Source organism: Euleptes europaea, chromosome 21 (assembly GCF_029931775.1).
Source record: "Euleptes europaea isolate rEulEur1 chromosome 21, rEulEur1.hap1, whole genome shotgun sequence".
Lineage (NCBI taxonomy): Eukaryota > Metazoa > Chordata > Lepidosauria > Squamata > Sphaerodactylidae > Euleptes > Euleptes europaea.
The window spans coordinates 14,517,721-14,544,728 of NC_079332.1; the positions used below are offsets into that span (position 1 = coordinate 14,517,721).

At 50.9% G+C, this 27,008-nt stretch overlaps 1 protein-coding gene across 2 annotated transcripts in view; it reads left to right on the top strand.

The window, feature by feature from the left end:
• MPRIP (myosin phosphatase Rho interacting protein) overlaps window positions 1-27,008 on the top strand; it is a 122,976-nt gene that overhangs the window by 12,194 nt on the left and 83,774 nt on the right. For both annotated transcript variants that reach the window (XM_056866326.1, XM_056866325.1), the window contains exons 2-3: window positions 19,730-19,807; window positions 20,689-20,754. In XM_056866326.1, coding sequence (XP_056722304.1) covers window positions 19,730-19,807; window positions 20,689-20,754 — 144 coding nt within the window. The remainder of the gene's footprint in view (window positions 1-19,729; window positions 19,808-20,688; window positions 20,755-27,008) is intronic.

The following is a 27,008-nucleotide window of genomic DNA, read 5'->3' on the forward strand; positions in this document are numbered from 1 at the left end:
GCGACGGTGGAAGGCGCTGCCTCGGAGGGTGGTGGAGTCCCCTTCTTTGGAGGTCTTTAAGCAGATGCTGGATGGCCATCTGTTGGGAGTGCTTTGATTGTGGGATCCTGCATGGCAGGGAGAGGGTTGGGGTCACCGGGCATGTGGAGGGGAGGTAGTTGTGAATTTCCTGCCTTGTGCAGGGGGTTGGACTAGACGACCCTGGTGGTCCCTTCCAACTCTATGCTTCTATGAGGGTCTAAATTTGGGCAGGTGCCTTTTTGGGGAGGGGCGTGTCTATGTAAACCGACCCTCAAAGGATTCGCCCCGTAGTTAACTCAATTTCCACCCTTCTTCAGATATCGGGGGGCAGAATCATTGAAGGTGGGAAGGGGAGAAGGAAGGGTTGAAAAAATAAGCCCAGTGTCTCAACGGGTACTGAATTTGCACAGGGCATCTGGAGGGGGTTGTAGATTATGATATGGTCAAGTCGTTCCATTTGCTGCTCCGTCGCCCATGGTCTCCGAACAACCCTAAGGCTGGCCGGCCCTGAAGGCATTTGCTCCTCTCGCAAATTCCTCACTCCGCTACCGGTTGCATCATGCTGCAAAAATCCATCTGCGTTTGGCTAATTATGAGGTTTAGGGGGGAAGGGTGTCTTTTTCCTACAACTGTCAGAGTTTTGCCAAATGGTAGGACCCTGTATGTGGCAGAGCGGGGAAGGGGGAAGGATCGCCGGGTGGGCCGGGCAGGGGTTTTTGGCGGGTTATTTCTTGTTCCCCTTCTCCCACGTTTCCTACCTCCTCCAATCCCAGAAATCGGAAGCAAAGTGCCAAAAGAAGCAGCCTAAAAGCAACAACCCGCCCAGCCGCACGTGCCTTTGGTTAGATTGTGTAGCTGTTCGCACATTTGGTGTGTGCCTTTGGTTAGATTTTGTAGCCTTTGGCGAGCTGTTCACGCAAGCAGTTTGCCAACTGTTACTCCAGGCCGCACCTGGAGTCCTGGGTGCAGTTCTGGAGACCTCGCTTCAAAATGGATTTGGACAGAATCGAGCGGGTGCAGAGCGACGAGGATGATCGGGGCTTGGAGACTGAGCCCTGGTTACGCGGGTTACGTACTGCAATAAAGCTTGACCGACTGACCGAGCTCACCATCACTGGCAGGCACTCGCCTGGGGGGGGGGGCGCACAGGAGACAGGGCCTTTTTGGTGACAGCCCCTCAATTATGAAGCAACCTCTCCAGGGAGGTGCACCTAGACCCCATCACTTGATCTTCGGGAGGCAGCTGAAGACCGTTCTACTTAGGACTTCTTTTGACTGATTTAGTTTCTTATTTTTCGGCAGTCTTAATTGGAGTTTTCAAACTGACATTTTATGGGTTTTTATCACTGTAGTTTTTATCTTTTTTTTTTTTTTTTGTAATGTGTTATTTTTCTTGTAAGCTGCCTCAAGTCCCGTAAGGGAGAAAGGCAGCTAATCAATGTTTAAAATAAGTAAATAAAGAAGTCCTGCCTTGGGCATCGAACCTGGATTGTCTGTTCCTCCGGTAGAGAACGCGCTCTTCCTTTCAAAATAAATATATTTATTCTCTGTGGCCGGAGAGCAAAGGGTGGTTTGCAGATTCACGTGTCACAGCAAACCGCAGCGATTACCGTGATAGACAGGCCCTGCCACAAACCAAGACACCCCGGTTTGAACTGTCAGCATTCATATAATTGCACCCGAGCCAGGTCCGATCGAGCTGCAGCTTGTAAACAACAGCATGTTGCAGAGTCTGAATCAGGCCGCAGAGTTCTTTCTAGGTTAATGTTCGTCATAGGGACGGTTACAAGCCCTTGGCGCGATGCTGCAGTAGATGAGACGAATACTCCTTTAGGTGGAGCAAACAGATGATAATGGGACCTTCAGGACTCGTGAGACCGTGAATTTGAATCCCTCTCGCATGCCACAATCCAAGGAGGACTAGAGGCTTATTAAAATATGAATGTCACTCTGTTCTTTAACTGGCGGCAATTGCTTAGGGTCGTTCTAAATGGTCCTGATCGGTTTAGCCGCAGTGATTTGAGTATATGGCAAGTGGGTTTCGAAGGCCTGCCGAGGAAAGCTTCCCTACCTTGGCTAAGGAACCTGTATGCATTGGGGGGGGGGGGGGCTTCTGCTTGGTTTGCATTAAACTCCCTTCCCCAGGATGTGGTGATGGCTGCCAAATGGGAAGGCTTTAAGAGGGGAGTGGACATGTTCATACAGGAGAGGGCTATCCATGGCTACTGGTAAAAATGGATACTAGTCATGATGCATGCCTATTCTCTCCAGTGTCAGAGGAGCATGCCTATTATATTAGGTGCTGAGGAACACAGGCAGGATGGTGCTGCTGCAGTCGCCTTGCTTGTGGGCTTCCTAGAGGCACCCGGTTGGCCACTGTGTGAACAGACTGCTGGACTTGATGGACCTCGGTCTGGTCCAGCAGGGCCTTTCTTATGTTCTTACATCCCCCTATCTGGTTTGAAAGCGCTACATGCTCAAACGCTCTCCTCTAGCTGTATGTGGAAGGAGAAGAGGTGCGTAAGTTGCTTTGGGGGGGGCGCTAATTTGGCGTTAGCGAGGTTGTCATTTAGGAACGCACATTCCATTTCTGCAGGAGCCCCGGTTGGGTCAGTGGAAGAGAAATTGGGTCAGTGGAAGACCTAAGGGGTACCTAACTTCCCCAGCTGTTTTCCTGATCTAAACACTCCCCAGTGCAACTCTCCCGATTTTACTTGACCCCCTCACCCCAAAAAATCCCCAGCAAAGCAAAAATATCTGTCCTCCCAGTGGTAGACTCCCTCCGCCACTACGGCATTCAAACAGATTCTCTGTTCAAACTCGGAGCAGGAAAATTCACCCAAGTCTTCCGTCGCCCCGCGGCCGAAAGAGCTTCCGACCATCTGCGGACCCTCGGTAACTCCTCTGCCGCCGCCGCCCCCCAGGCCAAGAATTTTTCCTACTGACTAATCTCAACTTCATGTTTTGACGGGTCGGTAATGCTGCTGCCGGGGAATTCTTTCGTTGCGAGTTCACCGAGTTTCTCATGAGATGTGCGTTTCTCAACACCACCACCACCCCGCATCTTTTTGGCATCCTGCGTAGGGGACTCTACCAGGTGGTGTCTCTGTATTTATTTAGGCTGTCACGAAATGTCCCGGAAGCAAGGGAGATGGACTTAAATTGGATCTTGACGGAGATTTCGTCCAATGAGGGACGGGATCACGGCGTCCCAAAATTTTCTGTTTGGGGGGGTGAGCTTGTTTATAAATAAGCGCTGACGTTAGGCCATCTGTCCGGGCGATGGCACCATTCCTGGAAGGGCCGAGATGACCTCCCCTGGCAGCCTTTACAGGCCAGGCATGTAAATAGCAACCGGCTTAGTCACCTAGGGTGACTCAGAACTGTCAGCAGGCGATCAGGGAGGGAGCCGTTTTTGTAAGCCAGATGACCGTGGTGCATGTATTCTTTTCTGATAACGTGGCATTGGATTCGTGGGCCGCTAAAAGCACTTTGGGGTGGGGGTGAGTAACTTGTGGACTTGTGTGCCAGATTCGTGCCAGGTTGATTTTTGGAAGGGCCGGCCCCCTGGGTATTAGATGAATCCGGTAGGGCCAGCCCACAAATGAAAAATCTCAGTTGTGTACTCCTTGCAATTCATTAACCTCTGGCAGGGGTGTCAAACACAAGGCCCGAGGGCCGGATCAGGCCCCTTGAGGGCTCTCATCCGGCCCGCAAGCCAGCTGAGGCAGCCGTCCCCTCCACTCCCAAACTGGGCTGGTAAGTCTGCTATAGGCTCTACCAGCCAAGGCAGGCCACCTTCCCCAGTTCCAAGACGTCAAATATCAAAGACTGTTATATAAAAGAAAATACTGTAATTGTAAAACACTAATATAATATCATTAATTGGCTTTGCCTATGTCTTCTATAAAGTTTATCTCTCCGGTACCTGGCATTAAATTTCATGGTAGACATGGCCCGGCCCGACCAAGTGACATTTATGTCATATCCGGCCCTCGCAATAAATGAGTTCAACACCCCTGATCTATGGGGAAAGGCAAACCAAAGTCTCGTTGCAATGAGTGGAAGAAGAGTTGGTTTTTATATGCCAACTTTCTCTACCACTTAAGGGAGTATCAAACCGGCTTTCAATCACCTTCCCCTCCCTGTGGGGTAGGTGGGGCGGAGAGAGTGTGACTAGCCCAAGGTCACCCAGCTGGCTTCACGTGGAGGCGTGGGGAAACCAACCCAGTTCACCAGGCTAGACTTTGCCGCTCATGTGGAGGAGTGGGGAATCAAACCTGGTTCTCCAGATCAGAGCCCACCACTCCAAACCCCCGCTCTTAACCACTACACCACGCTAGAACGTATGCTGGATTGTTGTCATGTTCGCGTGCCGCTCCCATTTTTCTCGGCGTGGCTTTTCTAAGGAGGACATCCCAAGTGGATCTCCCCACCACCACCACCACAATGGGACATACCTCTCTGTTTACTGCTCGTCTATGTCTGACAACACCCCCAAGTCCTCACTGGAAGGTTCTGGAAACACAAAATCCTGGTAGAGCCAGCATGGTGTAGTGGTTAAGAGCAATGGACTCTAATCTGGAGAACCGGGTTTGATTCCCCACTCCTCCACATGAGTGGCGGACCCTACTCTGGTGAACTGGGTTGGTTTCCTCACTCTTACACATGAAGCCGGCTGGGTGACCTTGGGTTACTCACAGTTCTCTCCGAACTCTCTCAGCCCCACCTATCTCACAAGGTGTCTGTTGTGGAGAGGGGGAGGGCAGGCGATTGAGACTCCGCTTTGAGACTCCTTAAAGGTAGAGAAAAGTGGAGTATAAAAACCAACTCTTCTTCTTCTTCTTGTAAGAACAGCCATCTTCAACCTGCTTTATGGCAGCTCAGTTTCCCATGTCTTAAAGGCAGTCAAGTCCCTTGGATAGAGTACTGAATTTAGATCATTTTGATTCTGCTTCCCCCATCCTCCCTCGATCTCAGTAAAGTTGGCATGCATTGCAGGGTTGCAGGGTTGTTGTGATATAAATAAAAGCCAGGGATTTAAAAGTATAATACTAATTGCAAGGGGAAACTTCACTGTCCTGTTCAGCGCCGTACTTCAGTATTTGAGAATTTCCAGGTGAGTTACGGTCATCGCCCAAACACCTTTCTGGAATGCAGATGGAAAAACTGTACTGTCTTGTCCTTACCAATCCTACAGAAGGGGAAAAGATGCTGTCACGGGCAGAGAGAATCGACGCTTCCTGGGTGGTGCCGAATCGTCTCGCCGGTCTCGGCTGCAAATGTCTGGGATATATCAGTGCCGCTCTTTGACAGCCTGGTGTAAACCAAGCGGTGGCCATTTCCTCTCCCTGTTTCCTCCCGTCCTCGCTGCCCCCTACTCTGGCTTTGAGGCTGGCCGGCCGGAATTAAAAATAAAACCCATTCAGTTGGCTGTCTAAGTGCCAACTGCTGTGTTTGGACAGCGGCGTCTCCCCGATGACAGCATTTTCGTCTAGATTGAGATGCGAATGGCATCTTACCTAGGTAAGTACTGTCAAGTCGCAACCAACTGACAGGGACCCCAGCAAGGGGGTTTTGAGGCAAGCGGGAAGCAGAGGTGGTTTGCCGTCGCCTTCCTCTGCAATGTCTTCCTTTGTGGTCTCCCGTCCAAGTACTGACCCTGCTTAGCTTCTTAGGTCGGGCAGCATAGTTCCACCTTCCCTCCTGGTTGGTGGGAAGCGCCGTCAAGTCGCAGCCGACCCATGGCAACCCCGTAGGGTTTTCAAGGCAAGGGACGGACAGAGGTGGTTTGCCATTGCCGGCCTCTGCGTAGCAACCCTGGACCTCCTCGGGAGTTTCCCACCCAAGTACCAACTGTGGCCAACCCCACGTAGCTTCCGAAATCTGATGAGATGGGCCAGACTGGGCCATCCAGGTCAGGACAAGAGACAAGCAGAGGTGGTTTGCCGTTGCCTGCCTCTGCATAGCATCCCTGGACTTCCTTGGTGGTCTCCCATCCAAGGACCAACCGGGGCCGATCTCTCCTTAGCTTCGGAGGTCTGACAAGATTGGGGTACGCCACGCCACCTTCCCTCGCTGGTGGTGGAAAGGGCTGCCATGGCGCAGCCAACGTACGACGACCTTTAAGGGTTTCAAGGCGAGAGATGAACAGGGGTGGTTTGCCATTGCCGGCCTCTGTGTAGCAACCCTGGATTTCCATGGTGGTCTTCCAAGTACTACTCAGGGCTTGTTTGTTTTTGCCGTCGTTGCAGTCAACTTATGGTGACCCCATACGGTTGTCAAGGCACAAGGTGGTTTGCCATTGCCTGCCTCTGCAGAGCAACCCTGGACTTCCTTGGTGGTCTCCCATCTAAATGCTAACCAGGGCAGACCCTGCTTAGCTTCCAAGATCTGATGTGATTGGGCTAACCTGAGCCATCCAGCTCTGGGCAAGAGACGTTCAGAGGTTGGTTTGCCATTGCTTGCTTCTGTGTAGCAACTCTGGACTTCCTCGGCGGTCTCCCATCCAGGTACTGACCAGGGCCGACCCTGCTTAGGCTTCTGAGATTTGATGAGATCGGACTAGCCTTTACAAAAATGAAAACCATTTAAAAAAAAAAAATCCATAGGGCAGTAATTTAAAAACGAGAGGTAGAAGTTGCCGTCCCGTTCCACAGAAAGCAGCCAAAAGATTTATACTGAAAGGGAACGCCTAGGTAAACAACAGGCTTTCACCTGGTCCCGGGAAGATAACAGATCCAGGGTTGACAGAACAGCTGTGGGGAAAAAAAGAGTTCCATAAACAAGGTGTCACTGCAGAGAAGACCCTGTCTGTCATCACCTGCCCATCTTTAGGTGTGGTGCCACGCAGCCCCAAAGGCCTCTGATGCTGATCTCGACGAGCGTGCAAGTTGCGTGGGAGCAGAACTGATCCAGGTCTTCTTTGGTGCTGCTTCACCGAATCCCTAAAGTCGGGCGAACGACTCAGCTGCTCCCAAAGCCAGTGCCGGGAGAGCCGCTCAAGTTGCAAGGATGGCCCCAGAGGCGGGAGGAAGGATCTGGTAGTCTGCCTTCAGAGCTGGAGGTTCCATTGGTGAACTTTTTGCAATGCCCGGCCTATTCGAAAGCTTGGCTGTTGGAGTGTCTTCCAAGGGTTGTTTTAAGCACTGATGCGAAGAACGACTTCCTTTGCTATCTTGAGATTTCTGTTGCTTCAAGTTCTCCAGCATTACTTTTCTAGTATTATGGAAAAGAATTCTCCCATCTTCATGTTCTCCCTACCATCCAGTGTTTATTTCTTCATTTCAAACCATCTGTGTTTTGCAGCTCTCCCTCCTCTCCTGCCTAGGTTCCTTATTTAATGAATTGCTATTGTCATGCATGTAAGTTGTTGGGTATTTAAAATATTTTATATTCTATCATTCTTTCTCTTGCTTTCTGCTGTCTTGGTTTTGGGGGCAGGTCATGAATTGGCTTGAAGCAAGTGCGTTCAGGCTGGGCGGCGGCGATCTCCACCCGTAGACCTTACTCCCTAAAACGATCCGACGAATCCTTGCCTTCCTCCTGAACTCCAGCCAGAAGGGTCGTGGTAAAGGGCTAGCACCCTCTGAGGTTGCCCTCCGGTGGCTTCTCAGTGGTGGCACCAGGGCTAAGAGGCGCCCTCCCACGGAGAACCCTTTGGGGGGAAGAGCTAGTAGCAACATCTCAGGTAGGACCTGGGGGTTGTTTCTCCCACCCTGTTCTTCCCATAGGTAATTTGGTTTGATTAAAATCCTCCGGGGAGGGGCCGAATTGAATTTTTTGCCTCCTGTCCATCTCCCTGGCAGCACCCCTGACCCAGTTAATGAAGTTCATTGCAGCTTCCAGACCTAAAAACGATAATGTAAAACAACAAAAGGGTGTATAATATTTTTAAGCGGCGCTCTAGGGACGTGCAGCCCACACAGTAAGAAAAACTAAAATATTAACCAACAATGATGATGAGCAGGATATGGCAAGCAGAATAAATTGCAATGTGAGACAAGCGAAAGAACCCGCCCCAGCCCCGGGGAACGCGAAAGCTACAGAATGCAACTGATTGTTGGCCGGCAGGGGTCAGCGTTTTGAACTCAGTACCTGGAGTTTAAGGCGGCAATGTTGGCTGCCAGGTTGCTTCTGTGTTGGAGTCAAGGCGCGGGCGTGAACCTTTAAGCTCTTCAAGACCCCCTGGACTCTCGTGCGTGTGCCACCAAGGCAGCTCCAGTTATCAGACCAGGAGTTGGTAGCCATTCCTCCGCTTGCGTCAAGGAGCAGTGTTTCGGCTCGGACTTCCTTGACGGCTGCGCATATTTTATAGGACTTTGTGGAGATCTCAGAAGCTGTGTCGGGTAGAGCTTTTCCGATCCACTTTTAGGGAGAGGCTCGGTGGTAGAGCATCTGCTTGGCGTGCAGAAGGTCCCAGGTTCTGTCCCCGGCATCTCCAGTTAAAGGGACTGGGCAAGTAGGCGATGGGAAAGACCTCTGCCTGAGACCCTGGAGAGCCGCTGCCGGTCTGAGTAGACAATACTGACTTAAGTAAAAAGGTGGTTGTTTTAATCAGAGAATTTGTAATAACTGGGTGCCAGGCGCCATGTTGGAAGGGGCTTCTCTCCGTTGGGAGAGGCATCTTGGAAGAAGCGTTCCCTCCCCAAGATTGTTTATCTGCCGCAGCACGTGTGAAGCCAAGTGTGTATTTTGTTTTCTTTGGTGGTAGTGTTTAATTCATGCACTCATTTTATGCAGATATATTCAAAACCGGCTAAACGTCTTCTACCAAATTGATTTTCCGGGGGTGGGGGTGGAGGGTGCGGCTTCCCTGCTTGCAAATGACCGACAGGCAGTTTGTCGGGGAGAGACGGGAATAAATTCGCTGAGCCTGGCGAATTCCCGGCAAGGCGGCGCGGTCATTCTAGGAAGCGGCTCGTGTTTTGATCAAGGAGCGTGTCAGTGGCAAAACAACTGGGAAAAATCCGTGTGTCGGGCTGCTAGGGCACCTCTGCTTTTCGTGCTGCTATCATGGAATCCAAACTACGTTCCCAGAGTTTTGGGAGACTGCTTGATGCTCAGGGCAAAGTCATAGAATCATAGAGTTGGAAGGGACCACCAGGGTCATCTAGTCCAACCCCCTGCACAGTGCAGGAAATTCACAACTACCTCCCCCTGCACACCCCCAGTGACCAGGTGATGGCCAAGATACCCTCCCTCTCATCATCTCCCTATGGTCATAGAATCAGCCTTGCTGACAGATGTTCAGTTCAGTTTATTTACGATCGTTTGACCCGCAGATAAATGTTGTTACAATCGATCGATACAGAGCCACGATTACCGTTCTGATGCGCTAACCCGAGCTCTTCGCGCTGTAGTGGCACTGTCGCAAAACTTTGCCGCTGTGTAGGAACTGTTGGCATCTTTATCCTCGAGTAAATATTTAATAATAAAATCATCTGAATGTCTAAACACTCTGGTCAACGAGGGCAAAACCAGCCTATTTCTGACATCCTGATAAAATTCACAATACAATAAAATATGGGTGATTGTCTCAACATCTGAGTTACGAGGGCACAACCTAGACTCCCGAGGTAAATGCTGGAATCTCCCGCTGAGCAAGGGCGACGAAAAGGCATTGCAACAAGCTCTTGAAAAAGCCCATTGCAATTTAGTAAAAGCAGCGGGAGGTCAGATAAGGAGCCGAAGAGAATCCCTCCCAACTCTTTAGTAGTCTGGAAGAAGGGATTGCTGACAGATGGCCATCTAGCCTCTGCTTAAAAACCTCCAGGGAAGGAGAGCTTACCACCTCCCAAGGAGGCCTGTTCCACTGAGGAACCGCTCTAACCGTTAGAAAATTCTTCCTAATGTCAAGACGGAAACTCTCTCGATTTCATTTCAACCCGCTGGTTCTGGTCCGACCTTCTGGAGCAACAGAAAACAACTCGGCACCCTCCTCTCTATGACAGTCCAGTCTTAAGTGTGCGTGAAAATCCACACTCGTTTGGCGTTGTGGTTTTAATAAATTTTCTATATGACGAAGGGAGCCTTGGTTCTCAAAAATACCCTGAAAATCTTGCTCTAATATGCTACTGGGCGCGAATCTCGCTCTTCTACCGCAGACTGACACGGCTACCCTCCTGAAAATAAATTCCCTGTGTGCATTCCCTCTGCGGATGCCAGTCGTGAGATTTTAACCTGCCCTGATTCATAACAGTGTCTGTGAGCCACAACTGACTCACTTGCTGCTTGATGGGCTGGATTCGAATCCAGAAGCACCTTAGACACCAACAAGATTTTCAGCTTTTGAGAGTCGGAGCTCCCTTCGTCAGATACAAGTAGAGATAGAGACCCCTGCACCTTTATATCCCAATCAGCCCTGACTTGGATAGCCCCAGGTGAGCCCAATCTCGTAAGATCTCAGAAGCTAAGCAGGGTCGGCCCTGGTTAGAGTTTGGAGGGGCCGTGGCTCAGTGGTAGAGCCTCTCTCCTTGGCATGCAGAAGGTCCCAGGTTCGATCTCCGGCTGCTCCAGTTAAAGGGACTAGGCGATGTGAAAGACCCCTGCCTGAGACCCTGGAGAGCCGCTGCCAGTCTGAGTAGGCAATACTGACTTTGATGGACCGAGGATCTGATTCAGTAGACGGCAGCTTCATGTGTTCAGAAGGTGAGAGGGCTGTTGTAGAGAAGGGAGTCAGGATATAAGGGTGGTGGGATCTTCATTCTTACTTGGATCTGACGAAGGGAACGTTGACTTTCGAAAACGTACACCCTAAAAAATCTTGTCGGGCTCTAGATAGGAAAGTTAGAGTCGGCGGCTGTACCTCAACCCGGGCCGGTGAGGGGCCAGTCCCCGCAGGTAGTCGCGGGCTGCTCCTCTGCCAAGGAAAGGGAATCTGCCGCCTTGCCCTGATACTTGCGGCGTCCCGAGAGCGACTTACAGCTGCCTCGCCCTTTCAGGCAATGCCAGGGAGCGGGGTGTGGGGGGGGAAGGAAGCAGAGGGTTGGTAGATAGCAGGAGGGGTGTGCCTCTGTGGGTGGAAGGGCGGGGATCCCGGCAGCCCCGCTGGAACAAGGTGACTCTGCCCAGCCTCGCACGGAAGGGAGAGAAGCTTGGAAGGACTTGGGGGAGCTCGGCAGCAGGGAAGCCATGATCCGAGGGAAAAGCGGTCGCGTCAGGAGCGCCTGGGAAGCTCTAGGGGAGGCAGGTGCCGAAATCAAGGTGCGTATGAGACATCCAGGCTAGCTTGATCTTGTCAGCTCTTATGAGCTAAGCAGGGTCAGCCTTTGTTAGCACTTGGATGGGAGGCTGCCTAGGAAGTCCAGGGTTGCTGCGCAGGGGCCGGCAATGGCAGACCACCTCTTTTTGGGTTTTTTTGCCCTGCCCTAGATAGCCCAGGCTAGCCCGATCTTGTCGGATCTCGGAAGCTAAGCAGGGTCGGCCCTGGTTAGTCCTTGGATGGGAGACCACCAAGGAAGTCCAGGGTTGCTACGAAGAAGCAGGCAATGGCAAACTGCCTCTGTTCGACTCTTTCCTTGACCCGGATGGCCCAGGCTAGCCCAATCTGGTCAGATCTCAGAAGCTAAGCATGATTAATATTTTATTTATTTATTTATTCAATTTCTTGCCCACCCTCCCCGGCCGAGGCCGGGCTCAGTACTTGGCTGGAGACCACCATGGAAGTCCAGGGTCGTTCTGCAGAAGCAAGCAGTGGCAAACCACCTCTGTTTGTCTCTTGCCTTGACCTGGATGGGAGACCACCAAGGAGGTTTAGGGTTGCTCTGCAGAGGAAGGCAATGGCAGAACCACCTCTGTATGGCCCTGCCCTGCCTGGGCCGGACCAGCCTGATCTCGTCAGCTCTCGTAAGCTAAGCAGGGTCGGCCTTTGTTAGTATTTGGATGGGAAACCACCAAGGAAGTCCAGGGTTGATACGGAGGCAATATACCTCTGTTTGTCTCTGCTCTCACTTGGATGGCCCAGACTAGCTCAATCTTGTCAGATCTCGGAAGCTAAGCAGGGTCTGCCCTGGTTAGCATTTGGATGGGGGACCACCGAGGAAGTCCAGGGTCGCTACGCAGAGGCAGGCAATGGCAAAACGCCTTGGTCCATCGCGTGCCTTGACAACCCTATGGGGTCGCCATCATTTGACTGCGACGACGGTAAAAAAACACAAAAAACCACCCAGAATTTCTTGAAGGTCGACTAGAGGCAGGGAATTGGTTTGGAGCCGGCTGCAGATTTGAATCTCAGTAGGGAAGAACACTGTTTAAAAGGTGCGTCTTGTTGATGGGGCCAAACAAGAAATTAGTTTGCTTCTAACGCAAGTGTCGAACAAATTTCACAGGGGGCATCTTAGAAGAGGCCTTCCTCTGTGTTTGAGGGGGATGCCTCTACAAAAACAGCCCCTGCTTTGACGCACGCCACTGTCTGAAACCAATGAAAACTCCCAACAGGAGTCCCAGTAGCATTTTAGAAGCATAACAATTTATTCCGGCGTAAGCTGCCTGGCGTCTGCGCTCGCTTCATCAGATGCAAAGGCGTGCACATTTTGCCCGGTGCTCTTGTTTTATTCATATGCCGATTCACGCTGGTTGTCCTCACCAATCTCTTTTCCGCAGAGCCGGACATTGACTAAACTTGTTGTCCACGGCCAGTTCGTTCTGCGTGCGCATCCATCGCCCGGTCAGTTAAAAGCCGTGCGATATGCGACGTTTTCTTGAGGTGGTGGTGCCTGTTGTTTATGTGGCTTTGTGGGAAATGTAGAAATGTTTGGTGGGTGTTCCTTTCCTGGTCTCGCCGTGTTGGGAAGAGCCAATGTGCTCTGGCAGCAGTTGAGATGGAGGGTTTTTGGATTGGCCGAGACCTGGGTTCCGGTCTTCTCTCCACGACGGAGCTCAGTTGTGACCGTGAGAAAGTGCCGTGGACTAACGCAGCTGCCCAGGCGGCCAAGTCAGAGCCTTGGTTTCTCAAGGTCAGTATTGGCTACTCTGACCGGCAGCCGCTCTCCAAGGTCTCAGGCGGAGGTCTTTCACATCACCTGCCTGGTCCTTTTAACTGGAGATGCTGGGGATTGAACCTGGGACCCTTCTGTGTGCATCGACCCCCAGTGGAATGCCTCACCCCAACCGGCAGCAAATCCTTTGCCAGCTGGTGGGCTGGAGAAAAAGGGCAGGCTTGCGCTCGGCCTAGCCTACCTGTCAGGGTTGTCATGAGGACGCAAAGTGTCATGCCGCCGTGAGCTTCTCAGGAAAGGCCGAGCTAAAAATGCGACAAGCAGAAAAAGAAACTAAATTGCTCGCCCAGGAGAGCCGCATTTACTTAGCAGGTTACTGTGTTTGGCCAACGCTGTTCTGTTATATAATTCATTTATACCCCACCTTTCCCCCCAGCAGGGACTCAGAGCAGCTGACATCATTCTCCACTCCTCCATTTTATCCTCACAACGACCCTGCGAGGTAGGTTAGGCTGAGAGACTGCGACCGGCCCAGGGTCACCCAGCGAGCTGCTGTGGCATGAGTGGGGCAATTCGAACCTGGGTCGTCTAGATCAGGGCTTCTTAAACTTTTTCCACTTCCGCCCCCTTTTCGCTCGAGAAATATTTACGCGACCCCGGGTATATAGGTATATAAAATAGGTACACAAATCAAACATTTACTGATAATAAATCAAATTTTTATTATTTACGGGTATATAGGTATATAAAATAGGTACACAAATCAAACATTTACTGATAATAAATCAAACTTTTATTATTTACGCGACCCTGGGTATATAGGTATATAAAATAGGTACACAAATCAAACATTTACTGATAATAAATCAAATTTTTGCAACCCCCCACATTCAGTTACGCGACCCCATATGGGGTTGTTGGAGAAGCTGTGGACTAGACACTAGTCCAACATTCTTAACCACTGTACCACACTGTCCCTTGGTGTTGTTTGATTTAAAGTTAACTTTCTCGTCATTCCTTATCTGGCTTCTGAGATTTCCCTTTCAGGCATACCTTATTCTTGAGGGCCAGTAACTTGCTTTCTTCAAATGAGATTGTTCAGGGGCCTTTGACACCGTGGGCCACGCTCCTCGGGGGTGCGGCGGGATCATGGGAACACAGGAAATGTGCAGTCAGCAGATCTGTAAAACAAATATGTCCGAAAAGCACAAAGAAGGGTGCGGCTAGAACGGGGACCGGTGCATTTTGTTGCTGCTCTCTAGGCACGAATAAGGATTTTAAGCCGCTTGCACCAAAGAAAAAGTAATTACCATTTTTCTCCTTTTTGGGGAGGTGGGGTGATACAGCTTTTAAAATGCCTGTAATACATGAACACATGAAGCTGCCTTATACTGAACCAGACCCTTGGTCCATCAAAGTCAGTATTTGTCTACTCAGACCGGCAGCAGCCCTCCAGAGACTCAGGCAGAGATCCTTCACACAACCTACTCGCCTAGTCCCTTTAACTGGCAATGCTGGGGAATTGAACCTGGGACCTTCTCCATGCCAAGCAGATGCTCTGCCGCTGAGCCACAGCCAGCATGGTGTAGTGGTTACACTATTAATGTCGGACTAGGATCTGGGAAACCCAGGTTCGAATCCCTTCTCTGCTGTGGAAGTTGGCTGGGTGACCTTGGGACAGTCACGCACTCTCGGCTGAACCTACCTTGCAGGGCTGTTGTGAGGATAAAATGGAGGACAGGATCTGGGAGACCCAGGTTCGAATCGTGTGTCTGCCACAGAAGTTCCCCAGGTGACCTCGGGCCAGTCACGCACACTCGGCCTAACCTACCTCCCAGGGCTGTTGTGAGGATAAAATGGAGGAAAGGATCTGGGAGACCCAGGCTCGAATCCCCTCTCTGCCACGGAAGTTCACCGGGCGACCTTGGGCCAGACGCGCACCCGCTGGCATATCCTGGCCTACTTCGCAGAGCTGTGGTGAGCATAACATGGAGAGGGGGGAAAGAGGTTGTAAGCCGCATTGGGAGAAAAGAAGAAGAGTTGGTTTTTATATGCCGGCTTTCTCTACCACTTAAGGGAGACTCAAACTGGCTTACAATCACCTTCCCCGCAACAGACACCCAGTGAGGTAGGTGAGGCTGAGAGAGCTGTGACTAGCCCAAGGTCACCCAGCTGGCTTCGTGTGGAGGAGTGGGGAAACAAATCCAGTTCACCGGATTAGCCTACGCCGCTCGTGTGGAGGAGTGGGGAATCGAACCCGGTTCTCCCGATCAGAGTCCACCGCTGCAAACCACCCACTCTTAACCACTAGACCACGCTGGCTCCCCTGTCAGAGCCTATCAGACTCATCCTATAAGAAAGATGATGCCTTCTGCCATAGACACCCTTCTTGCTTGGCAAGCCAAGGGGAGGAGTAAAAAGTCTTCTTTCTTACCAGGGCGTCCCTGATGGATGACCTTGCTCGCCCAGTCTGGGGAGGTAACTTGGGAACGCTTCCAGCGTCTGGGCGAAAATCGAGCAAGGCAGAATCGTTCCACAAGGACACCGGTGCCACCAGCAGAGCTTCCAAAATACAGCACATTTTAGCAGAGGGGGTCTCAGCAGGCGTGATTCACGTCGCCCGTTGAGGTTCTGCCCTGCAAGGGCGCATCTCGATTGGATAGTTTGCTTTTTGGAAAAAAAAACTTGTTTTCCCTTCCACTTTTGCTCCATGCAACGTTTCCCATGAAGGATGCGATGCTGAGAGAGCCGCCGTGGCATTTGAACTCGGGTCTTCGCCCAAACCCAGTTTTTATCCTGGTTTTAGAAAAATCCTGCTCCCTTGCTCAGTTGAAGTCTCCCAGCGCGCCTTCTGCGATTTTTTGTTTAAAAAGCACACAACCCGGTTGTTTTAAAAGCTCTATAAATCATCGACAAAAAACCGTCAGCAAGAGAAACGGAACCGCTCTGAAAACCAGAAGCCAAAACTACGCAAACCCAGACTCAGCCAGCAAAACGTAGCCGAGGTTAAACGAAGCTTGGTGTCTAAAACAAAATCGGAGCGGGTCTCAGAAGTTAATATTATTATTATTATTATTATTTCTTTTTTTGTATGTTTCATTATAAAAGCAATAAAACATTTATAAAAAAGAAAAAAAGAAGTTAGCCCGGGCAACGCTGTGGCCCTGTCTCCTGATAGAAGAAGGTGACTTGTGCCAGAGATGCCCACGTTCGTAGAACGGGGTCTGTCTGATCAGGTGAGGAGCTCTTTCCAGTCCGTGTCGAATCCCCGGTCTGCCCTGGGAGCCCGCTGGGGGACCTCGGGCCAGTCGCTTTCAGCATTGCCTACTTCGCAGGGTGGTTTTTGTAAGGATAACATAGAGGCGGCGAGAATGGCGTGAGCTATGTTGGGCCCCCAGGCCGCAAAGCAGGGAATAAATGTTTATTAAAGTTGATTTTACTTCATTTATACCCCGCCTTTCTCACAAATGGGGACCTAAAGTTGCTTACATTTTTCTTCCCTCCTCCAAGAGGATAGTTTCAGAGGGTTAGCTGCGTCGGGGTGTACAAGCTTTCGAGAGGCAAAACTCGTCAGATACTTTTGACTCCTGAAAGCTTAACACCCCCTCCCAAATCTTGCTGGTCTCTACAGTGCTACTGGACTCGAAATTATTCATTTATACCATTTATTCCCACCTGTTTCCCCGGTGGGGACCCAAAGCAGCTAACAGCATTCTCGTCTCCTCCGCTGTATCCTCACAACAACCCTGCGGGGTAGATTAGGCTGAGAATGGGTGACTGGCCCAAGCTCGCCCAGAAGGCTTATGTGGGATGGTGAGGATTCGAACCTGGGTCTCCCAGCTCCTAGTCCGGCACTCTTAACTGCTATACAACCCTGCCTCTAAATATCTAGATCAGTTGTGTTTTTGTGGTGTGGTGGTGAAGAGCGGTGGTTTGGAGCGGTGAACTCTGATCTGGAGAACCGGGTGTGATTCCCCACTCCTCCACATGAGCGGTGGAGGCTAATCTGGTGAATCGGGTTGGTTTCCCCACTCCTGTACGTGAAGCCAGCTGGGTGGCCTTGGGCTAGTCACACACTCTCAGCCCCACCTACCTCACAGGGTGTCTGTTGTGGGGAGGGGAAGGGAAGGTGATTGTAAGCCAGTTTGCTTCTTTCTGAAGTGGTAGAGAAAGTCAACTTATAAAAACTTAACTACTACTCCTCCTATCTCATACGGGGCTTTCACACATGCCAAATAATGCACTTTCAATACACTTTGCAGCTGGATTTCACGCACTTCCGCACATGCGGGATAACGCACTTTCAGTGCACTTGAACGACAGTTTGCAAGTTGATTTTGCCGTTCTGCACAGTAAAATCCAGCTTCAAGGTGCATTGAAACCGGATTGAAAGGGCATTATTTGGCATGTGCGGAAGTGCCTGTGTGAAAGGGCAAAGTCCGCCTGCAAATGATCGTTAAAGTGGATTGAAAGAGCATTATTCAGTTTGCAGGAAAGCGCCCATAGTCAAGCTCTTTCTTGCTGCGCGAGGACAGGTAAGAACCAAGACTTTTCTCGGAACAAGAATCCACCCCACAGTTCCCTTGCTTCTGATAAGCGTGGGGCGTTGACAGATTTCCCCTATACATAAACGTGTGCGTACGCATGTTGAATGGTTGTGAAACCTTGCAACTGGTAAGGCAGGTCGGGGGAGCTGGCGGCTGCGAGAGGTTGTCCGTTTTTGGTTGGCAGTCGAAGTAACTAGATTTTACTTGGCTGGCGTTTATTTTAACTTTAAAAAGAAGCCTGGGCTCGGTTTCAGCTTTCCCAGTTCACGTCTTACGGACTCCAGGTATCTGCCTTCCCTGCAGGTGTGACCTGCTTTACTTTTGGTATTAATAAAACAGCACAAGTAGAACAGATTTTTTTAAAAAATAAGGAAGTATTTTTATCTTTCAGGAGAGAGGCATTGGCTCAAAGGCATAGCTCCTGCTTCCAGGCACAATCCCTGCTGTTGAAGGACCTCGGGTAGGGTGGCGTAGTGGTCAAAGTGTTGAACGAGGATCTGGGAGGCCCTGGTTCGAAACCCCTCTCTGCCGCGGAAGCTTGTTGGGGGACTTTGGGCCAGCCACACACTTCCTTGCCTCGCCTACCTCGCAGGGTCGCTGTGAGGGTAAAACAAAGGAGAGGAGAATGATGTGGGACCCAGGCTAGCCCCTATCGTGTCCGACCTCGGAAGCTAAGCAGGGTCAGCCCTGGATAATATTTGGATGGGAGACCACCAAGGAAGCCCAGGGTCGCTACCCAGAGTCAAGCAATGGCAAACCACCTCTGTTCGTCTCTTGTCTTGAAAACTTCTATGGGGTCACCATAAGTCAGCTGCAGCTTGACGGCGCTGTCCACCACCACCAAGTAAATAAATAGTGTTGAGACGTTCCCATGTTCCGCGTCGCCCTTCAAACCATTCCCCAGATTCACGCATTGCAGTGTTTTGTTACATTACGGTTAGTTGGGAGCAGCCGTGGCTCAGTGGTAGAGCAACCGCTGTGCACACAGGAGGTCTCAGGTTCAATCCCTGGCATCGCCCGTTAAAAGGGCCAGGAGGTGGGAAAGACCTCCGCCTGAGACCCAGGAGAGCCTTGCCAGTCTGAGTAGACAGTACTGACTTTGATGGACAATGGGCTGACTCAAAGCTTCCTGTAGGGAGCGGCCGTGGCTCAGTGGCAGAGCATCTGCTTGGCACGCAGGAGGTCCCCGGTTCAATCCCTGGTGTCCCCGGCAAGGATCATGTAGTAGATGACGTAAACGACCCTTTTTGCCTGAGACCTGGAGAGCTGCTGCCAGTCTGCGTAGGCGATACTGACTTGGGTGAACCAAGGATCTGATCCGGAATAAGGCAACTTCATGAGCACTTTTTAAGGGGTTGCTTTAGAGCAGTGGTTCCCAAAGTGGGAAGTACCACCCCCTGAGGTGGTGGGATTACCTAGGGGGGCACTAAGAGGTAAGGGGGCAGCGGGGGGGAGTTAGAGGTAGGCCCCTTCGACTGTGTTGTTCACTAATTTACAATAGATCATGCTATGGCACCATGACAGGTTTCCTCGGGAGGTGGTAAGTACTCGTTCCCTGAAGGTCTTTAAGCAGAGGCTAGATGGCCATCTGTCAGCAAGGCTGATTCCGTGACCTTAAGCCAGTGGTTCCCAACCTTTTTTTGACCAGGGACCACTAGGACTTTTTTGTTCGGGGCAGGGACCCCAAGGTTCAAAATAAAAATTCTGAGAATTTGAAAATAAACTTTAATCATAACTGTTAGTTAAACATTAGAATAATATTTGAATATATATATTTTATAATAGAGAACTTTTAATTGAAAATATTAATTTATTATGGGTTTATAACTTTGCTTCGCGGACCTTAATTTAGTTCTCGCGGACCCCTGGGGGTCCACGGACCCCTGGTTGGGAACCAGTGCCTTAAGCAGATGATGAGAGGGAGGGCATCTTGGCCATATTCTGGGCATGGAGTAGGGGTCACTGGGTGGGGGAGGTAGTTGTGAATTTCCTGCATTGTGCCAGGGGCTGGACTAGATGACCCTGGTGGTCCCTTCTAACTATGATTCTATTGTGAGAATTACTAAAATGTAAGAGACACGAAGTGAGCACGTGCTGTGGGGAAGATGGCGCCAATAAACTTGCTCGAAAGCACAATATCTGCGAAGTGCGATAAAATGACGCATGCCTGTACCTTGACAAAAAAGTTCTGATAATCTTTTTTCTTCCCTTTGCCCCCCCCAGGCAAAGCCTATTTACGGTGGATGGCTCTTGCTGGCGCCTGAAGGCACCGATTTCGACAACCCCGTTCATCGTTCTCGGGTAAGCGCGGGTGTCTCTCTCAGGTGGGGGGGGGATGACAACCCAAATGGATCAGTACCGAAGGACTATGTATGTGCTGCTATCGAACGGTTGTTGCAGATCAAGTATAGCATTTGGCACACAATTCAGATTTCTGCAAATTTCAGTTTCATGGGAAAAACCCAGTCTCTAGTCCTCATGGAGGAACACGTGGGCAGTTCCTCCAGCTACCTCAGAAGCTGGAGAGGTGGCTGAATTAAGATTTCCGGGCGCCGGGGTACAGCCTAGAGCTCTTCCCTCTGACTTTCCAAACGCAGAATAAATGATGCAAAGTCAGGGGCGAGTCTACCCACATTTTGTATAATTTATGCTAATCTCGAATCCAGTACTGAGGCGAGTGAACCCGTGGCATGTCACAATGTAAGGGAGCTTTGTATTTTCTTTGTGCCTTTGGAGAGGCTGGGAGAAGTATGGGGAAAAGATTGTGCTGCTTTCATGACTCTCCAGCGCCTGGGAGACTGGACCTGGGAGCAGCACCCAGTCGTAACTGACGTACAAGGGGGCCAACACCGGCGAGTCCCTGCACACCAATTTTCCTTTCTTCGCCACTTGTTAAAGTCAGACAGTCAGGAGCCATCTGTGGGTTAAGGAGTGACACGGGGGGGGGGGGGGTCCCCTCTTTGTCGATCTCATCTCAAGCATCTGGTTTGAGCACCCCGCTTTCGAGCAGCAGGGTGATCCTGGCTTTGGTTAATCGCTGGGAAGATGGAGAGGGTTAAAGCTTCCCGAAGGTTTAGACGTGGGGAGGTTGGGTCGGCTAGGGGTTTGGTGGGCAGAATCAGCCGCCAGTTTGAGTCTCCCTGTCTTAATGTGTGTACGTGTGTTTTTTCTTCTTTTTGCAGAAATGGCAACGCCGGTTTTTCATCCTGTACGAACATGGCCTTCTCCGCTACGCCCTGGACGAGATGGTGAGTCTGCCCCCCCTTTCCCCCCCCCCTTCATCCTGAAGCTCTGTTTTGTTCCGTTGCTGGCTCTGGTCTTCATGGGAAAGTGTGCTGCCGAGGCGGGTGCCCGCTGCCTGCCAGTATAGCGGTCGGCAGCTTCTGCTCTTGCGACGTGGGCACAGTTGGCGTGTGTTGTTGTTGGGCATACTGCGTTGTGTGCGAAGAGGAGTACGAGGGGGAGAAGAGGGCGGGCTGCTACTTCCCACGGTCTCCGTTCTGCATGCGGAGGTGCGCATGCACCGGGGCGGATGCAGAACGTTCCAGAACGTGGCTGGCATCCTGTGCACATGCGCGCTCTCCCCTCCTACATAACGACTCCACATCGTTGTCTACCAGGGCCGGATTCATTCCGTTCCTCTCAGATCCACTGCTGTGGATGATAGACAAGAGGTCCCTCGCTCTGTTTATCTCCAAAGGGCTTTACGGCTTTTCTTTTCTCCCTGGCTTAATTTCTCATTTAGTGCAGGGGTAGGGAACATCCGGCCCGGGGGCCGTTTAAGGCCCGCAAAATCATTTGGTCTGGCCTTTCGTGGGTCCTGGCAGATCTCTAGCTCAGAAGGATCTAAGACTGGCGATCCGCCCCCTCCAGCGGCCAGGAATAGCCTCTATTCAAGGCGGATGTGAGTTTGTTTTGCCGAGAAAAGGAACCTTTTCCCCCCCTTGCAGTAGAGTCATTAGCTATGGAGCTGCTAGGACCGCCCAAAAATATAGCAGGCTAATTTTTAAGTTGATGATTTTGTATGGCCCGCGAATGATGTGATAAATATCCAAATGGCCCTTGGCAGAAAAAAGGGTTCCCCACCCCTGATTTAGTGTGACGGGCCGTGCATTGCGCGTTTTCTTTAGGACTTCATTCTTGTCTTCCACCCCGGGGAATTAACTAGGCTTGCCAACTCCAGGTTAGGAAATTCCTGAAGATTCGGGGGCAGAGTCTGGGGAGGAAGCGGAGCTCAGCAAGGACGTGATGCCGCAGAGTTCGCCCTCTGAAGGGTTCCTTTCCTCCAGTCCGGAGATCAGTTGTAATTCTGGGGGAACTCCAGGCCCCACCTGGAGGTTGGCAGCCCTAGGGGGAACACTCTCGCTCAAACGTCTGGCCAAGGCTTGTAAGTTTGCTGCTGAGAGAAAGCCTAGGGGCCTGCTCAGATTTTTCTTCCCCAAGCCCGTCTCAAAAGCTTATACCCCCAAAATCTTATTGGTCTCCAAGGTTCTGTTGCCCCAGAAGGTCGGACCAGAACCAATGGGTTGAAATTAAATCCAAAGAGTTTCTGTCTAGACATTAGAAAGAACTTTATATCAGAGAGATTCCTCAGTGGAACAGGCTTCCTCGGGAGGTGGTAAGCTCTCCTTCCCTGGAGGTTTTTCAGCAGAGGCTAGATGGCCATCTGTCAGCAATTCTATGACCTTAAGCAGATCGTGAGAGGGAGGGCATCTTGGCCATCTCCTGGGCATGGAGTAGGGGGTCACTGGGTGTGTGTGTGTGTGTGTGGTGGGGAGGTAGTTGTAAATTTCCTGCTTTGTGCAGGAGGTTGGACTAGATGACCCTGGTGGTTCTTTCCAATTCTATGGTGCGATTGGACTGCAGACGGGCGCAGCTAATCCTCTGAAATTATCCTCTTGAATTGGCTCTGTAGAGAATTCCGCAGTGCCGGGAAAGAAAGGGAATTAGAGGGATACCACACGATGGGGAAGAGTGAGCTTTGGCTCTCGAAAGCTTATACCCCGAAAACCTTTTTGATCTCTAAAGTGCTACAGGACTCGAATCTAGCTCTCCCCCCCACCATGATAGATAGCTGTGTTTGGTTGCTGTGATAATTACAGTCCTCTCCTGCCTCCGGGAACTGGGCATTTCTGCTCAGAAACAAGAGGCAAGGCGGATAGGTGTTCTCTTCTCGTTCGTCCGCCGTGGACTTCTTTTCTGCACGGCTCCTTCTCTGCCAGGAGCGCAGGACCTGTAGCGAAGAGAACCGGTTTGCTCAGCTTGGCAGGGAAAGAGGGGTTCTGCCCGCTTCTCATTTTTCCCCCGGAGTTGCCCCCGGGCAGGGGTGTTCGCCGGGTGCCGTCCTGAGCTTTAGTCGCTGAAGGGAATGCGCGAGCGTTGACTCACTGGTATGCCAACAAGGTTCATAATTGCAAGTGGCGGAAAGAGGGCAGGTATATTTCAGGAACCTGGGTGGAGCACACAGGATCTCTTGGAATTCAGCATGTCCAAGTAGTTCCTCTTACCGAGGCGGTAAAACCTGTGTCGGCTCAGATTGTGGGTGCGGGCTGGCGTGGATCCATCAGCCCAGGCTCGGAATGAACTGCTTTTTAGAAAAGCAGGTAGACTTGTATAATTTATTATCTCCCGAAACTTATAGGCCACTTTCCCCCCCAACTTCCAGAGCCACACATCGAGCAACTGGAAAATCAGAGTAGTTGATACTGCTGAAAGGACAATAAACCTGGCGGCAGTGACAAAACGTTATCAAACTAGCTAGCGGGACCTTCAAGTCAGTTGTGAATTGAAAAAAAATGTTTATGGAGTGCTTGGAACGAAGGGGCAGCTGCGGGAAAGGCCCCGCTGTCCTATTCTGACCCTCTGCAAATAGGAGCCCAAAGGGGAACCTTGCTCAGTGGGTGAGGGGGGGAGGGAGCCTCCCCCCCCCAATTGGGAGCAGATTTTCTTGCAGAGGGACTTAAACCCCAGAGAGTTTTAAAGACTAAAACCAGCATTTTGTATGCAGCCCAGAAACGGGAAGCTGAGTTAATATTGGGGAGGTGGGGAAGCTCGATGGCAGAAAGGTAAGCGGGCTGGCCCTTCCAGCTTTTCCAGAACACGGATGGCCTCGGTGCAATTATTTTGTGGATTTCCGCTCTTCTGTCTCCGCCATTCTGAGTTTTTCCAGGCCTTGTAGGAACGCTTTCTGGCTCTACGTGAAAACACCCCCTGTGTATTTGCAACAACCCCCCCCCCCAAAAAAAAACACCCTGGCTGCTATTGTTCTTTCTGGAACTTCATCCAAATCCCCTTAATCATCTGGGCCGGGAGCGCTGCAGTTTTTCCCCCACCTTGCCGTCTCTAAGCAACCTGGCCGCCTTTGACAGGCTAATATTTCCTGAAGCGACAATAGGGAGACAGTTTGGTGGTGGCTCGGAGAGGAAGGAGACGAGGCGGGGAAGAGAAACACCAGTGGGAGATGGCAGGAAGTCGGTATGATGGCGGAGGCTATAACGCCAGTGACAAAACCGTCTCCGGGATGGCCAAGTGAGGTGTGCAAAGTGGGAGGCACGAGGCCCCGGAAGGGGGGGTTGCGGAGGGAATCCGGCACGTGTGGGGAGAAGAGCCCTCCGCAGATGTTAACATCTGCCAAGGAAGTACTGGATGCCATCAGTGGTAGATGCTGGGTTGTCCTCAGTAAGCAGCAGGGCCTTTCCTAGGGTGGCCCTGTCATTCGGGGATGCCTTGGCTTTGGGCGTTTCAGTAGGCACGGTCTTGGGCTTCTTCAGGTTTGCAAAGACCTCTATCGCTGTCTTGAGTAGCCCCATCATGTGGATTTTTTGATCCGCAAGGGCTGTTAGATACAAGGGTTAATGAGTTAGATACAAGGATTAATGAGTGTTTCTGCAAAGTTGGGGAGGGGCCTCGTGTTGGGATAAAGGGGTTGGTTATCTAGAGCAGTGGGAAATCGGGGAAGGGGTGTCCATGGGGAGAGTGAGAATTTGGGCAGACTTAAAGTCTGCCGATCTTCCGTGTCTCTGTAGCTGAATGTCCTGAGCAGGTGATTCTAGAAGGAGATTAGTAATCTTTAAAGTCAGACGACCCTCGTCAGGACTTGCTCACTCGGGTAGGATGGGAGAAATGTGCTCCTGACGGGTTCTTTATGTATTTATTTGTTAACTTTGTTTAGACCCCCACCTTTCTCTCCGCTGGGGGCCCACGGTGGCTTACGTGGTTCTCCCCCGTCCCTGTGAAGTAGGTTAGGCTGGGAGCATGTGACTGGCCCGAGGTCTCCTGGCAAGCTTCCATGGCAGGGTAAGGATTCGAACCTGAGACCTTGGCACGCCGGAGGCTGGGTCTACCACCTGTTGAAGCCGTGGGCCCGTAAAGTACGAAGGCTTCCATGACCAGGATATTTCTGATATTTATCGGGAGGGAAATATCGGGAGTGGTTTTTGCTGTACTGGACGTTGTCGATTCTGGAAATATCGGGCATTTTATTGGGTTGGCGAAACAGAATTGCGCGCTCCTCTTGTGGGCAGGGCGAAAACCGAGCATCTTGTAAAAGCTAACAGGCTACTATGCACGCCTTGAAGAAATAACAGGGGTGGGGTGGGGGTGTAGCGACCGGGAGGCATTAAGAAACCCGGTCGCCATCTCTGCCCATCACGCTGGATACAAACCGGCGGTTGGCACGCTCTGTAATTTCCCGAAAGTTTGAAAAATCCGCCCCCCTTCTCTGCAAGTCAACTCAGATCTGTGCTGTGCAAAAAAGGTTTAGGAAGAGCCAGCGTGGTGTGGTGGTTAAGAGCAGGTGGTTTAGAGCGGTGGACTCTGATCTGGAGAACGGGGTTTGATTCCCCACTCCTCCAACATGAGCAGCGGAGGCTAATCTGGTGAACGGGATTTGTTTCCCTGCTCCTACACATGAAGCCAGCTGGGTGACCTTGGGCAAGTCACACTCTCTCAGCCTCACCTACCTCACGGGGTGTCTGTTGTGGGGAGGGGAAGGGGATTGTAAGCCAGTTTGATTCTTCCTTAAGTGGTAGAGAAAGTCAGCATATAAAAACCAACTCTTATTCTTCCTCTTCTTCTTCCTCCTCTACTTCTTCTTCCTCTTTTTCTTCTTTCTTCTCTTCTTCCTCTTCCTTTTCTTCCTTTTCTTCCAACCTTTTCTTCTTCCTTTTCTTCCTCTTTTTTTCTTCCTTTTCTTCCTCTTCTTCTTTTCCTTCTTTATTGATGGGGGGTGGGTTTTGTCTGTGTGTCAGATTCTCAAGATTTATTGGCCAAATGCAACAACCTGCAAGGAAAGCCAATGGGGTGGGGGTGGAGTGACTCATTGGGTCTGGAACAAGTTTGACTCATCAGATGTTATCTGCAGCTGCTGTTGTGGACGCATCCTTACGCGTATGTCAGAACGGTGCATTCTTTTGAAGGCACGCTGTCTAAATAGTCTCCGTTTAGGGATTCTTAAAAGGGGTCAGTCCTTACCTGGTTACCTTCTTCCTTTGGGGGAAACACTGGGTTGGACAAATTCCAGTGATCGCTTTGAAATAATTGTTCCTTTTTAAAAAATCATTTGATCGTTTTGAGGTCGGCTTGCCAACTCTGTGTATGGAAATTCCTGGAGAGTTGGGGGCACAGCCTGGGGACGGTGGGGTTTGGGGAAGGGCGGTATAATGCCCTTCAGCAAGGTATAATGCCATTTTCTCTGGGGGAACTGATCTCTGGCAGCTGGAGGTCGGTTGTAATTCTGGGCTGTAATTCCTGGAGGTTGGCAACCCTATTTTAAGGCTTCTGTAATGTTTTTAAGGGCGTCACAGACATAAGGTTGCATCTCGGAAACTAAGGGTCACGCCCAGTTTTTGAACCAACACACCATTCCCACAGACCAAAGGACCATGACCTCTTCATCTCTTTCTGCAGCCCCAAATTGCCCCTGAGAAGCAATTTCTTTGGGGTTTCTACCCCCTCTGGAACAGTATTTCCAGGGGTGGGGTGGGGATAGTGGAAGGAGTGGGAGAGGAGAAAGTTCCACTCCATAGACAAAAAACCCTTCTAGCTACTCAAATGTTGCATTGGATCTAAGCCTTCGTAACCTCACCTTAAAGGATTCCCATTTTAACCAGTGGGGCGGAGCATCAAAGAGTTTTGTCTCAGTGCCCACAAAGTTTGTGCAAGTGTTGACCCCAAGTCTCCCACAACTGCCATCCTGTCCAGCAGCTGCAATAAGTTGTCTTTTTTTTTGGGGGGGGGAGGGGAGATTTTGTAATATTTTGCCACCATTGGCTTTGAAATGTTTTAGAATCATGGAATCATAGAGTTGGAAGGGACACCAGGGTCATCTAGTCCAACCCCCTGCACAAGGCAGGAAATTCACAACTACCTCTCCCCACATCCCCAGTGACCCCAACCCTTCCCCTGCCATGCAGGATCCCTCAATCAAAGCACTCCCGACAGATGGCCATCCAGCCTCTGCTTAAATACCTCCAAAGACGGGGACTCCACCACCCTCCGAGGC